The 14,205-nt window shown below is 49.7% G+C and overlaps 6 protein-coding genes across 6 annotated transcripts; 3 read left to right on the top strand and 3 right to left on the bottom strand.

The window, feature by feature from the left end:
* Window positions 1–277: 277 nt before the first annotated feature.
* Window positions 278–3,118, bottom strand: COCVIDRAFT_15711 (hypothetical protein; the record flags this gene model as incomplete). The annotated part of the gene is made up of 1 exon (XM_014701424.1): window positions 278–3,118. One exon carries the CDS (start codon window positions 3,116–3,118, stop codon window positions 278–280), a length of 2,841 nt encoding a protein of 946 aa, XP_014556910.1.
* Window positions 3,119–3,419: 301 nt separating this feature from the next.
* On the bottom strand, window positions 3,420–4,809 carry COCVIDRAFT_15710 (hypothetical protein; the record flags this gene model as incomplete). The annotated part of the gene is made up of 2 exons (XM_014701423.1): window positions 3,420–4,659; window positions 4,805–4,809. The coding sequence occupies 2 exons, from the start codon at window positions 4,807–4,809 to the stop codon at window positions 3,420–3,422; spliced, it is 1,245 nt and encodes a 414-aa protein (XP_014556909.1).
* A 1,833-nt stretch (window positions 4,810–6,642) lies between these two features.
* COCVIDRAFT_98420 (hypothetical protein) lies at window positions 6,643–7,518 on the top strand (the record flags this gene model as incomplete). The annotated part of the gene is made up of 1 exon (XM_014701489.1): window positions 6,643–7,518. One exon carries the CDS (start codon window positions 6,643–6,645, stop codon window positions 7,516–7,518), a length of 876 nt encoding a protein of 291 aa, XP_014556975.1.
* A 498-nt stretch (window positions 7,519–8,016) lies between these two features.
* On the top strand, window positions 8,017–10,550 carry COCVIDRAFT_37491 (hypothetical protein; the record flags this gene model as incomplete). The annotated part of the gene is made up of 5 exons (XM_014701488.1): window positions 8,017–8,039; window positions 8,241–8,340; window positions 8,397–9,244; window positions 9,419–10,125; window positions 10,183–10,550. The coding sequence occupies 5 exons, from the start codon at window positions 8,017–8,019 to the stop codon at window positions 10,548–10,550; spliced, it is 2,046 nt and encodes a 681-aa protein (XP_014556974.1).
* A 663-nt stretch (window positions 10,551–11,213) lies between these two features.
* COCVIDRAFT_37490 (hypothetical protein) lies at window positions 11,214–12,232 on the bottom strand (the record flags this gene model as incomplete). The annotated part of the gene is made up of 2 exons (XM_014701487.1): window positions 11,214–11,830; window positions 11,887–12,232. The coding sequence occupies 2 exons, from the start codon at window positions 12,230–12,232 to the stop codon at window positions 11,214–11,216; spliced, it is 963 nt and encodes a 320-aa protein (XP_014556973.1).
* Window positions 12,233–12,578: 346 nt separating this feature from the next.
* On the top strand, window positions 12,579–14,130 carry COCVIDRAFT_37489 (hypothetical protein; the record flags this gene model as incomplete). Its single annotated transcript, XM_014701486.1, has 2 exons — window positions 12,579–12,780; window positions 12,830–14,130. The coding sequence occupies 2 exons, from the start codon at window positions 12,579–12,581 to the stop codon at window positions 14,128–14,130; spliced, it is 1,503 nt and encodes a 500-aa protein (XP_014556972.1).
* Between the last annotated feature and the right edge of the window lie 75 nt (window positions 14,131–14,205).

Here is a 14,205-nt window from a genome sequence, read left to right as displayed (position 1 = left end):
CTTCCTCATTTTTTTTCAATGTGTTGATTCACATAGTACACACTGCGGTAGTAGCACTAGACGAGGATAGTTACCTGAAGCAGATTCGATTCAGGAACTCTTGTAATTATCTTTCACTATTCCATCTCCATTGCATAAAACAGGTTTCGTTAAATCATACATATATATCCTCTGGTATGAAGAAATCACATCCGTACCTTCATTCCCTTATTCACCTCACGTTGAGATCCTAGAAAAGCTACTGCCCGTCTTGTAGGAAGAGAGCAGAGCATAGAATCTACTCATACGAATGCATCAGCGCCATGACCCTAGCAAAATCCTGCCTTCGCCATAAACTCCGCTTTTTCCGCTTCCGCTTCTCTTCTTCTCCCTCTTCCTCTTGATGTGTAATCCCGTCGGAAGAATCAGAGCTGAAACTCGAACGGATCATAGTTCCCGCTCTGTTAGCGCTAGATCTTGCATCGTATTGACGGATACGGTCAGCAACAAGAAGAGCTTCTTGTGTGGCGCTGTCGAGACTTTCGTGATTGTTTTGGATAGAGAATGCCGGGGTGGACAAAGGGTTGAGGGCGGCGGTGGTAAGGGCTTGGTAGTGAACTGCTAAGCTATTGGCTTCAGTGCTGGGTCTGGGTAGTATATAGTGAGATGGGCGATCGATTTCATCATTGGAGTTGCTTCCTCTGTTTAGAGTGGGTTGTGTTGTAATACTGGTTCTGGGAACGATGCTATCAAGCCATTCTTGAGTCGTTTGATTAGAACACACAGTACCGTCGACATTATTCCGCGTAGCAAGGCCTGCTTGGAATCGATCCGGCGTATCGGTCGGGTTGGAGATTGAGGCAATTTCAATTCCGGGATTAGGTTTATTCCGCCGCTTTGTAACGATAGATGATTGAGATCTACCAGTATCATTGCTTACCGCTGGCGCGCTGAAGTACTCATTCCTTCCAGAGTTTTTCGTTTCAAGGTATCTCTCGGGATTTAGGCCTTCAATTTTTCTCATTCCATTCTCTCTCTCCCTTCTACATCCTGTTCTCTCTTTTCCTGACTTTGAAGAATATGACCGGGGCCACCCATTACTATCTGCACTCATACTAATCTTTGTCGGCTCATTATTGTCTAGGTCTACTAATCGATGGTACTGTGAATCAGATTTGGATCCAGTTTCAAAAGGTGAAACCAAGACAGAGCGTGACAGTTTTCCTGCTTTCAAAAGCACAGAACGAAGCGAGGTTTGATGTTTTTGGATAGTGGCCGACGCGGCAGGTTTTGGTGATGTGATAGCAGCGGAAGGGCCAACTGTTCCCGGGTGGCGCATCTGTTCATTCGGGTGTTGAGGAGAAGCATGAATGGGGCTATGACAAGGCAAGTATCGTGATGATACAGCTAGAATCTTGGGAGATTGTAGACTTGAGTCTATGATGGGCTCTAACTTGAAGCGGCTATCCAAATCTCGTACTGTCGTTGCCTTGGTGGTACCGTCTTCAGACCTGGCCGTGATCAGATTATGTTTTTGTTTGTGTGATTCTTCTCGGTACACGAGGTTCTCCTCGCACTCATATTCTGTTTCTCCAGATGGCCGCTGCTGCCTTTCTGTACATCGAGTCTCTCGATCACTTCCACCTTTTCGACAAGCACTAGAACATTCATTTCTAGGTCGGTTGTTGGGCCTACGGTCCTCCTTCTTATTACATACAAGCGATTTGACCCCACGACTCTGCATTCCTGCATACAGGGACAAGTTGGCATTTCGATGTTGAGTTTGAACGCTTTTGGGAGGCGGCCCTAGTAGAAATCGAGGTGGTGGTGGAAGATTGTCTTTGTGCCATCTCTTCTCATCTCTGGGAGCGATTTTGCCGTTGCCTGCAAGGGGATTATAGTGACTATTGTAAACTGGAGTGCAGTTTGTGTCGGCAAATTGCTGTGTTCTCGTTTGCGAGTTGGTGTCTTTTGCATTACTTCCGCTAGTATAGGTAGTAGATGGCCTGTTTTTGACACTGTCTACCACATGCAAGTCTGTTTTAGATTGACTTGCAAGCAACCGGGAACGGATAATAGGCGGGGCTTGATCGATAGACCGTCCTGGATAAGTGACTGTGGATATGTCATGGGGTATGACGTCTTTGTAGGGGATGAATTGCAGAGGATAAGCATCGGTTCGTGGGTTAGATACTTCAGTGTCAGCTACTTTCCAAAGCGATTTCAATTTGTTCCAGTGACCACCATGTAGCCGACTGATGGATGATGACTTCTCGCTCACAGATGGAGCTTTGTACTTGTTGGTTGGCTGAGAACTTGGTGAAGAAGACGATAGCTGTGTAATGAAGTAATCACGTGTGTTTGAAGGGATGTAGTTGCCATAGACGTCTCTCCCATTGTTCAACGGCGAAATTGGGCTGACTGACTGAAGAAATGGGCTGTTGGATGGTGTATACTCGCGATTTCCTGTCAATGGCGATCTAGGTGGAAACAGTGATAACGCAACAGGCCTAGGGGGGAAGGCGCGATCAGTGCCCCTGCTGTCCGACCTCAAAAAGTCAGCCATAGGAGGTGAAGGATTCAAGAATCCATGTTCAAGCCAGTCAGATACTTTGTCAGTCAAGTTTTCGCTACGATAAGGAGATGCCAGCGAAGAGTCGTTGGTGAGGCCCAATCCGATTGCATTGACTGTGGAGGTTGCGCCATGGCGATTGCTCAGTTCTGTAGCGGTGTGGCTCGATTGCTTGACACTTTCGTTGTTCACCGCAATGCAATCTTGTGACCTACTCTGGTTTCTCTCACTGAAAGCCGCCAGGTGTGGCAACAATCGCACTGGATGCAGTGGCTCTGAATAATCGCCAGAGAAGTTTACTTCGAGTCCAGTCCTGCTCTTCTGAGGTTCACCCAGGCCACCCTCTTCCTCACTGCGATCCAGCCTTGTCTTCGAAACCATTGCATTGCTGCTATCCCAAATCTCCCAGGGTTCTGAGTCTTGATTGCTGCACATTTTGTTTCTCTCATAGATTTCGCCGGGCAGTTTCTGCAGCGTGTCCGCCAGGGCAAAATCGGTTTCTTTAGGTGGGACTCGCGAAACAGAAGATGAAAGACTGCTAAACATGTTTGCAGTGTCTGACTGCATGGTGTATAGCGTCAGGTGATACGCGGTGTCATTCTGTTAATGGATATATATTGATAGGGGGTGGGGTCTCATGTGATTCTACGGAAGAAGTCACTTGGGTCATGAGGAAGGTGCGCTAGTATTGGGGATAGGACAGCAAACGCAAAACATCGACTTTATTAGCAAAGCTGTAGATTTGACTGACACGATCAGCCCTAAATAATCATTTACGAGGCAAAAGCTGCAGACAAGACTACTGACTACTTAGGAAGGGTGAACCTACACAATATCGCCAAGTGTGTTGTTACCGGGAACACCAGTCTCAAACACTACCTGCCACATCCTTCACCTTCTGTCCCGAAGACTTGTTCTTACTCCCAAGTCTCCGCATGTTCGCCCTCGGAGCAGTGGGAAACTCCTCTTCTGGAATGAATTTCTCCGGGAACCGCTCCTCATCATCAAGTATGCCCCCATCCTCCAGATACTTGGCCAGCTCTCGCACATTATCACGAAGGTAAGCGATACTTGTGTTCTTCAACTCGTGCGCAGAACTCAACTGCCCGCGCAGTGCTTCCATCCCGCGATTATTGTTCCCTGCAGCGTTTATAGCATCGAGTATCGGCCGCAGACTCACATTCGATATCCCATGGTAGGCATCGATACCGTTGGTGTGTAGAAAATTGTTAATGCCATTGTACATGGCGCGAATCTCAGGGACAGTCCAGTGGTTCCGTCGTTTTTCGTGCGCCCAGCTGCTATCTGAGCGGCGTTTGATCTGGTTGATCCACTTGTGGTATGCGGAGACCCAGGCTTTATTGTTGGGGTCGGTGTTTTTGATCCGCGTCTCGCCGACATAGATCCCTTCGTACTTGTAGGTGCGGGCGTGAAATCGACGAAAGACAAATTTCGGAGTCCAGAATTCTGTTTCGTCATCTGCAGTTCGCTTCCATCGCCATGTGGAGACCCTGATCCAGGGAGAATAAGTAGCATTGTTCTCAGCTTTGGGCTTCTGGGGAACCTTGTATGCTATGAGCTCAGGAACGAAAAGAGTTTCGTGTTCATCGTTCTTGTCTTCTTCGGCCGACTCGCGCTGCTCAGGCAATATGTCTCTTTGTGTGTACCATCCGCTACCACCGGGCAGCTTGAGATGGAATACGGCTTTGATTTTAGTTGCATCCGTTTCGTGGGGCTTGAAATTTTCTTCTGGCCATCGTGGTTTGCTTATGAGTTCGCGGTCAATGTACGGCGCTGGATCATCCGACAATTCGCTGTCACTACCTTCGACCGCCTGGGGTAATGAGTCGCCACTGGAGTTGAACGACTGATCTGTACTTCGTTCTTCATCGTCTTGTACGTTGTCGATATCGACACAGTTAGGTACCTCTGGAAGCCTCTTCAACTTTCCATTGATTGGTGTCGACACTCCGCGTTGATGGGAAGTCTCATCATGCGAGTCATGTTCTTCCGTATCTTCTTCCTTGCTAATGCTGTAATCAGAAGGAACTGATATATCGAAAGTTGCATCGAGCTCTCGTAGAGGTTCTACGGGGATGTAGTGTGGCCTGTACAAAGTGATATAGTGACGAAGTGCCTAGTTGAAGTATGAGTGAGTTTGTACGTACAAACATCTCGGAAGGAAAACAATCCCATAAAACACAAAAACAAAAGGTCCTTGCTGCTTCTATCTTGTTCTACGTGTTGACGTACAACATGGTCGAAAGAGAGGCTATAGTGGAACAGTTTGCCGGTGCTGAGAGTAATGCCACTTTTGGAATTCACTGCCACATTTATAGTTTGGCCGAGTTTGATAAAGCAATGAAACTAAATTTGTTCGTCGCGTGGGCTACTCGTGACTTGAACGGATAAAAGATATATTGTGATGGTTTCAGTAGTAGTCATATATACGTTGAACATGACCACCAGCGCAATGTTAAGCTGCGTAGCACCAGACACGTTTTTTATCCATTCTTACATAACGCGCCACAGGCAGTGTGATGAAGACTGAATCTTTCTATCAGATCACCAGCTATCATCTCGTACGGGAAATTCATTTTGCCATGCACTATCACGAGCAGAACTTTTCTATTTCGGGCGCACGTTTTTCCGCTAGGTGACGGCTAAGATGTATTTGCGATTAGGGAAAGTGTCATGAGAGCTACCGTTCGGTTGTTCAAAACTTTCCTTTCACAGTGATTGATATACTGGCGATTTTGTAGCTTTGGAAAACTAGTGCGTGCAAACAATCTCCTGTGACATGGTGTTGGCCATGACACAACCGATGCAATCAATCACACTCCCTGAACTCGGAATGAGGGATATCTACTGCCATAGTAGCGAGTATAGGGTTCAAAAAGGCGCGAAAACTAGTGGAATGACTTGAGTTGCGAGTTCTGCTCAACCATGTACTATTCCCCTTCAATCACTTATCTCCTATCAAATCGCCACTTCTCACATTACTGTATACGTATATCGAGTAATTATCTTCTATACGAGCGTGGATTTTATTCTCACACATATGGACAACAAACATCGTTTTTTTAAGCCAAGTGAGGTCTGTTTTCATGCCAGTCCACAAACCCAACTCCAACGGCACGCTTACATGTAATTAGAATCACCTTTTCTTAGCTAATTGACAAACACATTTCTATGTGGATAGCTCGCTCTATGTAGCAAAAAGTCTCTAGCACTACTTCTTGCTCAGCGCGGATTGTATTTCGCGATCATGGAATACGGCCTACCTATGTGGTTATCTCGAATGACAGTGGTTGCTACAGACCACGTGATACATGGGTTGTGCGGGTCACGAGCTTCACGCGTGCCACCGCCCACGTGGATTGTCGAGCCAGTAGCATTAATTTGTGCTGATAGCGCAACAACGGTATATCGACAGAGCATGGATGCGGGGCATATGTAAGAGCGCAAGAAAGTTTCCTTGCAGTTCCTGGTGCTAGCGGCTCGTTCCGTCAAGCGCGACAGCAATGACGTACTGAACCCTCTGTTATTGGACCAGGAAGGCGTTGCGTACTTAACGTCTGCCACCCCTGTCCAAGTACATACTTACTACATACTATGCACACGATAAAAGGACCGTAAACGCTGGAACGCGCAATAAATGACATACTTCATGGATGCACAAGAGATGCAAGTCATGGCGCGAGAGGATCAGTCCGGATCAATTTTTCTGACTGGCAAGAGTGCCATCGACGGCGTTGTCGTCCGATTCAGAGTAGGATTACCCAAAGCTGTGTACTATGTCATTTTGGAGGCGTGCATACACTGTAGAGGTGTTTTTGAGGTGCCGAGTTTAAAATCGACGATGAAATTAGTGAGCGGAGGCTGAGTGTAGAAAGGTGAGATTCTCGAGGAAGGGCAGAAATAAGACGATGCTACACTATTAGCTACCCCCACATTCCCCCCACGATATAGCTCATTTCCATATTTGGCGAAGTACTACAACCCCGCATATATGATGCGCAGAAACTACCTAGCAACATGGCACCTGGACACAGCACGCAGGGGAGATAAAATCAACTCCGGATTTAAACATGCCGCCACATCAGTGTTTGGATCACTTGATCCTCTTTGTGCCCGCAGACCCGCAGACGCTACTCCCCCGCGTTCCCTCGTACTTGTCAGAGAATTTCACTCTGACTCCTGGCGGTTTCCATGCCGATGGTGCAACATCTAATGTTCTGATCATTCTCTCGGACGGCTGTTACATCGAGCTGATCTCCTTTGTTCCCACTGCCCCGACATCACTCGTGTCCAGCCACTGGTGGGGTCCTTCTTCCACATTTGTTGGCTGGAAAGATTGGTGCCTGACCAACAGCCTGCCTCCATCCCAGAACTATGATGACGTGAGAGAAAGTCATGGGGAGCCAATTCATGGAGGGAGGAAGAGGGCAGATGGTGTGCAAGTTAAGTGGAGTGTCACGTTTCCGAGAGGAGACAAGGGCGGACAAGACCTAAGGGGACGGGTACCGTTTTTCTGCCACGACGAAACAGAAAGGGGCGTGAGAGTGCCGATGGACAAGGAGAAGACGACGCATGCATGTGAGGCAGTGGGAGTCAAAGAGCTGACGGTCATCGTGAAGGATCAAGATGTGTTTGAGCAGACACGCAAGGTGTACCGAGCCATCATCGGCGATGAAGGCCAGAAAGAGAAATGTGAATCGAGGTTTAGACTTGGCCGTGTGCAGGGCGTGGCAGGGCTCAAGGAGGGCGCAGAAGTTGTGCTGCGGCTCCCGAGAAACGAAGAGGAGGAAGCACGGGTTGCAGAAGGAAGATTCTGGTATGGCGACGTTGTCCTTTACAGAACGGCGGGGCGTGGGGACACGGACAAGACAGGAAAAAGAATGGATGCCGAGGACGGGGACGGGGGAGTGGGCGGGTTGTGGCTGGAGGAAGTGGTAGGGCTGTGAGTTTGCGGCAGTATCTGGTATAGCGAAGACTTGGGGGCCCTTAGTTGTGCGCCGTGTGAATGTGATTTGTTTTTCTGTGGTCTCGACTTGCTTGTGGACGTGTCAGCCGCTGTTTCTTGCGGTCAAGTCGTCCGAAGGCGTGGGCAGGGGACGCGGTGGTGCTTCGGGCAAGAACACCGTAGCCAATCACAGGGCGACCAGACATAAATCCCGACCTTCCCTCGTACGTACAGTAGATTGCCATGACGCAGGCAGTCAAGAACACACCTAATCATCCAAGCTCCGCCCCCATGGTTTCTTGTTCTCGCAACATCACTCACTGCAACCTACAGATTGCCAGTGGCCGGTTCTGATGCAAGACGACCAGCGGCCCATAGGCTCAGCCTCGACTGCACCCTACTCAGCACAATTCAAAGTGGCCATTCCGCGGCTCTCTTCGCGACGCGCTCCGCCAGCAACCACTTCCAAGTCACGTCAGAGAGACCGGGTCCAACTAGCATGCCGCAACTGTCACAAAAGAAGTGGGTCGTCACAACCGCTCCCTCCACCCCAGCTAACCAGACAATTCCAGAAATCAAATGCAGTGGCAGTCTTCCCCGGTGCAACTACTGCGACAAGACCGACAGGCCCTGTGTTTATGAGCGTCCACGGAGAGACCGCCTGGCTCTGTGAGTACCCCGGACCATTTTCGCCCTGCCGTGCATGCCCTGACTCGCACACAGTGCCAATGCACGCAATGATACGCTAGTTTCCATCCTCAAAGACCTTAGTCTACGTCTCGACGGCGATGACAGGCAAAGGGTTGTAGATGCTCTCCAGGATGCAAGTCTTCAACCCCCCCCATGTCCCAGTATCAAGCCAGAACTAACTCGGCCTAGTCCGACGACGAATCCACCCCGCCAGCCTTCACATCCTCTTCTTCTCGCTCATCCGTCGCCTGCCTGTATCAAAAGCATTCTCACTTGCAGCCCACTATTGCTTCTTCCTCTACCCAGGCTCCAGGACCATCAACAGACTCGGACCAATCATCACTACCCCGGTTAGACGGTATCCTCCCGGACGAATCAGACGAATCAGACGAAGAAGCAGCGGCATATCTATTCGATATAGTCGAAGCAGGTTTCCCAAGCCAGGTTTCTGAAGTTCAATGGCTGCAGAGCCTCAAAAATAGAGTCCAGGTTGTCGGGCCCCTCGGCCTGGAACCAACAAGCGCTTCAGTGCCCATGGTATTTCCGACACCTCCGGCCCTTGTCCCATCGCTTGCTTTCACTCCAACCAACCAGGATCCCTCTATTGCTCCTATCACCTATCCTCCCATCACCTATCATCTTGATGACGAAGGTGTCAAGATTATGCATGGCGGCAATCCTTTTGAGCTGCCCTCGGAACAAACTGCAAGCTTTCTCTTCCAGTGTTTCAAACGCACTGTTCAGAGATCTTTTCCGATCCTTCCAGCCATGCTTGAGGCACAGCTGCATCAGTATTACAGCCTGATCCACAGCCACAAGGAAATACAATGCCCACAGAACTGGTTTGCCTTAGTCAATCTCGTCTTCGCCATTGGAGCCAAATTCTCTCATCTTATCCAAGCCGACTGGCGCGCCGACACTCTCGATCATGTTACATACATATCACGTGCTTATCAGCTGCTCGCAATGAATGACTCTGCCTTTGGTTTCTCGACTCCAGTTTTGTCTTCTACTCAGGTAGCTAACGTTTCCTCGGGGTCATTATATTATCGCTAATTGCCCGCAGGCAGCTGGTCTTTTTAGCATTTATTACATGAGTGTTGGTCATTTCAACAGGTAAGCGCCACTATGCATAATCTTCACTGGATCGATGCTCCACTTTATCATATTCTCACATCTGAAATCCTCACATACTGACTATGAATCGATAGAGCCTGGATAATGGTCCGTGGAGCCATGCAGTCTGCACTTTCCCTTGGACTCCATGTTCAGCAGGAGGACCATTCCATGTCTGCAGCCAGACAACAAAGTCGGGTAGACACATGGTGGAGTCTACATGCACTAGAGAGTCTCTTGGGCTCAATCACAGGTCGTCCAAGTACTCTTCCAGGTGACGAAATCACCACCCCTTCATCGAAAGCTTTTTTTGATGCAATATCCGGCACCTATGGACAAGGTGCACCCAGAACAACAAACATGGCATTCCTAGACGCCGACTCCAACTTGCACATAATAACGCAGCAGGTGATATCAAGTCTGTATACCCAGCGAAAATTGGTTCCCCCATGGTCTCACATCCAACGGAAAATGGTTGCATTGGTAGGAGATTTGGATAAATGGGTTGTGGATTGCGTTCCCCACTTCCATTCAGAAAATTGGGCAATGGATTACGCCCAACAGCGCAATAACTCTCTACTCAAACTCCAGTACTACCGCGTGAAGATCTTAATGACACGTCCTTCGCTTCGTCGCATCGAGCGCTCCACAGAATCTGGGTCGGGTGAATTCACCAGCTTGGACCAATCCATGGCCGAGGCATGCATTCAAGCAGCCATCGATGTGGTGGCACTGTTGGGGACAGTGCCTGATATAGCAACTTTGTACGAAAAGGGGCCGTGGTGGACCATTGTTCATAACGGTAAGTCTTCCTTCATCTATATACAGTTTCCCAATACTAACATAAGGGTACACATAGTGATGCAAGCCCTCGCTATTTTGATGAATGCGATTGCATGTCCAGATCATTTTGCCGATTCGTCTTCGTTGTCGGCACACGGTGTACGACAGCTCGTTGGCTGGCTGCTTGCCATGCGTGCGACCAACGTCATTGCGGCGAGGGCACACCAACTTGTGTATTCTCTCGTCAAGACATCAAACCCACAGGTCTGGGTCAGCATAGCAGATGTATTTCCAGACGATATTAGCATGGTGCTGCTGCAGCCTTCGCCGGCCCTCGTCGATCCAAAGTACGTGCCGTGGCCGGCGAAAGAATCGCCAATCGATGCGTGGTTTGAATATGATCTGAACAGCTTCTTTGGCTATAAATACCCTGCTTCAATATAAGGGCATGGTCGATTTTTCAATATTTTGTATAGATTTAGACGGCAACAGACTTGCAAAGAGTCAATGGCGCTACATCAGCGCTAGCTTGGTAGAGTAACTTGCAACAGTATTTCGGCATCGAGTAAAATGTCTGAGAGGATCATGCCTGCAAGAATACAAGGATTGGACGCGCAAAAAGAAAAAGAGGTATCGAGGTGACTATGACGGCTAGTGGATAGACAAGAACTGAGCGTTTCTTTTTTTTTACCCTTGGGAACGGCGAAAAGGTCAGTACAGGATGATACCCGTAAGTACCAATCGCCTTCGTGTAAGAGTAGGGCATCATGATTTGGGCGTTTGGGGAGACGCTTCCGGCTCACCATGTTGCTTTTGCTCCTGAATGATGAAGATTCAATGAATATAGACATGATCAGCAAAGAAGAAAAAGAAGATTCCCACCACTCGAGCCATGAGCTTGCATGGACACATGCTTGTTAACAATTGGTTGTCTTTCATTTCCATTGTGATATTACTACTGATGTCTTAGTAATCCCTGGCAAGCACACGCGTGCATCCCGTGCCAAAAACAACAACAACAACAACAACAAAATACCGCTTTGCCACCAAAACTTCTGAACATAAGTATGCCTCATGTGCCATGTCGAGCTGGGTCTCCCCTCCTATTCACGTTTCCCTAGCTGCGTCGCCCATTTTTTCTGGATCAATCTCTCCAATTATGTTCCTCAGCAAATCAGGCACTATCTGCGCTGCGTCGCCCTGGAAGAACCAATCGCCTTTGTGCAGGCCGCTAGCGGGCACATCGTTTAGATCCATGTTGATGATGGCAACCCTTGCACCCTTTGATCGTGCAAGATCAACGTAACCCGCGGCGGGGTAGACCTTAGCAGATGTACCAATCACCATTATGAGATCTATACCTCGCTTATCTGACATAAACGCGTCGACATCATCTATAACGGATCTCGGTAATGCCTCGCCGAACCAGACGACACCGGGTCGCAGCAAACCACGCTTGCACTCGGGGCAGCGGGGGAGGTGTGAGTAGTCAAGCTCAGGGAGGTCTACGTTTATGTCCGAGATGTCGAGTTCGCGGGCAGCGAGGGCCGAGTCAGTCGTGGGGTCGGACTCGTCGCTAGGGATAGCGAGAGCGGGTACAATGGGGTCGGTAAAGTTGTTGCGCTCAAAGTGCTTGCAGAAGAAGTCCGAGCATTTGACGTCGAAGAGCGAACCGTGGAGGAGCTTGAGTTTCTCAGGTGGATGCTGGGCACGGGGAGAGAGGCCTGTTGGAATCACTGTGAGCTATGAAGATATGAGGGGATGTAAGGACGTCACGAACCGTCGACGTTCTGGCTCAGTGTGATGAACTCGTCCTTTTTGCGTGCCAGCTCGGCAAGCGCATAGTGAGCGGCATTGGGCTTTGCTTTGAGCGCCATATGCCGCCGGTAGCTATAGAACTGCCATACCAGTGCTGGGTCCCGCTCGAATGCTTCTGGTGTCGCTAACGACGTTGCATCGTGTGTCCTCCACAGTCCGCCTGCGCCTCTGAATGTCGGTAGCCCTGATGAAGCTGATAATCCCGCACCCAGCAGTGCGAGAATGCGTGTCGACTTGGCCAAGTGCTGTTGGAAGCTCTCGAGCTCCTCCTGCGGGACCAAGCTCGGTCTGGCGGCCGAAAAGGCCATTCTTCGGATGATATGGGGGAATAACACGATGGCGGTGGTTATGGAGGCTTCCAAGGAACTTCTATGTGTACACGCAGATGGCGTGAGGTTTGTAGGCGTATCATGTAGGCGGCGTAGTCGTGTAAGGCAGACGTGTTTGCGGGGAAGGCGGAAAAGTGGCATGCAGGGCAGTACGTCAGATCGAGCCAAGCTTTGTGCCCCACTGAATACATCCGCTAGCGGCCATCCCGATCTGCTCCAGCCCGCTCGACGTTCAACCGGGGCTCGGGACACTGCCGCCCGAGACTTTGATTCGCCGGCGAACAGCAGGAACCACCGAGCCTCCGACTTTTGCATTAATATCACAATGACTTTGGTCGCCAGATTACTGCGGCCCACCACGCGCCTGCACTGCCGATGCGACACGAGACCTTTTGTGGGGTTACGCAATGGCCAGCTCATTGCTAGTACCAGGTCGTACACTGCCGTAAACGCAGTGCCCGCTGCTCAGCTTCGATTCGGACAGCCGCTGCACGAGACACATCCACACCTACTCAAGGCTGGGGAAGGTGATAACTACCCTTTGATCTATTGTGCTGGTACTAACAAATTCTGCAGTGACACCAGGAATCTCCGCATTAGAGTACTACCAGCGTCGCGTCGCCCTTGCCAAAGACCTTGCGCCTAATTCCGTTGCGATCCTCGCCGCCAATGAACTCAAGTTTGCTTCGGGTGCCGTCTTTTACAAGTTCCATCAGGATCCAGACTTTTTGTATCTGACGGGCTTCAAGGAACAAGATGCAGTGGCTGTTATAGAGAAACATGAGGATGGAGAGCATACATTTCATCTATATGTCAGGCCCAAGGACCCTAGTGCGGAGGCGTGGGAAGGCCCACGGTCGGGTGTTGATGCTGCAGAAGACGTCTTCAACGCCGATGTTAGTGGTAGCGTCTATGACCTGCCTCGTCTTCTCCCGGAAATCGTGAACCGCGTGCAGACCATATACACCGATCTCCCACAATCCCGGATTTCGAAGAATTTCCTTTCCCGCTATCTTGCTGGCGCAGAACCCTCGCGGACCGGCGGCATTTACAGTCCTCTTCGCGACTCTCCAGCAAACATCAAACCCCTTCGTCCTCTTATGAATGAGCTTAGGGTCATAAAGAGCGAGGCTGAAATCGAGAACATGCGTCACGCAGGTCAACACTCTGGGCGCGCCATCACTGACGCAATGCGGCAATCCTTCACCGCAGAAAAGGACCTCGACTCTTTCCTCGACTACTGGTTCAAACAAGACAACTGCGACGGCCCAGCCTATGTACCCGTCGTAGCCGGCGGCATCAACGCAAACACAATACACTACGTATCCAACGACATGCTGCTTAAACCCAACGACCTCGTTCTTGTAGACGCCGGTGCGCAGTACGGCGGATATGTAACCGATATCACACGCACCTGGCCTGTATCCGGGAAATTCAGCTCCGCCCAAAAAGACCTATACAACCTACTCCTCTCCGTCCAAAGAACATGTGTTTCGCTCTGCCGAGCCTCGTCAAACTTCACCCTCGATCAACTTCACCACACAGCCACTAACGCCCTCGCCGCCGGCCTCAAAGACCTTGGCTTCGACATGAAACCAAATAGCATCCAGACACTCTTCCCCCACCACGTCGGTCACTACGTCGGTCTAGACGTACATGATAGTCCTGGTCTTAGTAGAGACAGGAAATTGGAAACGGGCATGTGTATTACGGTTGAGCCAGGAATTTACGTACCGGATGATGAGCGGTGGCCTGCTTGGGCGCGCGGAATTGGCATGAGGATTGAGGATAGTGTTTGTGTAGACGAGGAGGGGCCATATGTACTTACTATTGAGGCGGTTAAGGAGGTTGTGGATATTGAGGCGTTGAAGGGGTGAGAAGACAAGAGCATGAGTGTAAGATTATATTGAAATGCAGGTATTGTAAAACTGGATTTAAGAGAATAGTATGAT

This window comes from Bipolaris victoriae, assembly GCF_000527765.1.
Source record: "Bipolaris victoriae FI3 unplaced genomic scaffold scaffold_39, whole genome shotgun sequence".
NCBI lineage: Eukaryota > Fungi > Ascomycota > Dothideomycetes > Pleosporales > Pleosporaceae > Bipolaris > Bipolaris victoriae.
This window is presented reverse-complemented; position numbering and strand designations above follow the sequence as displayed.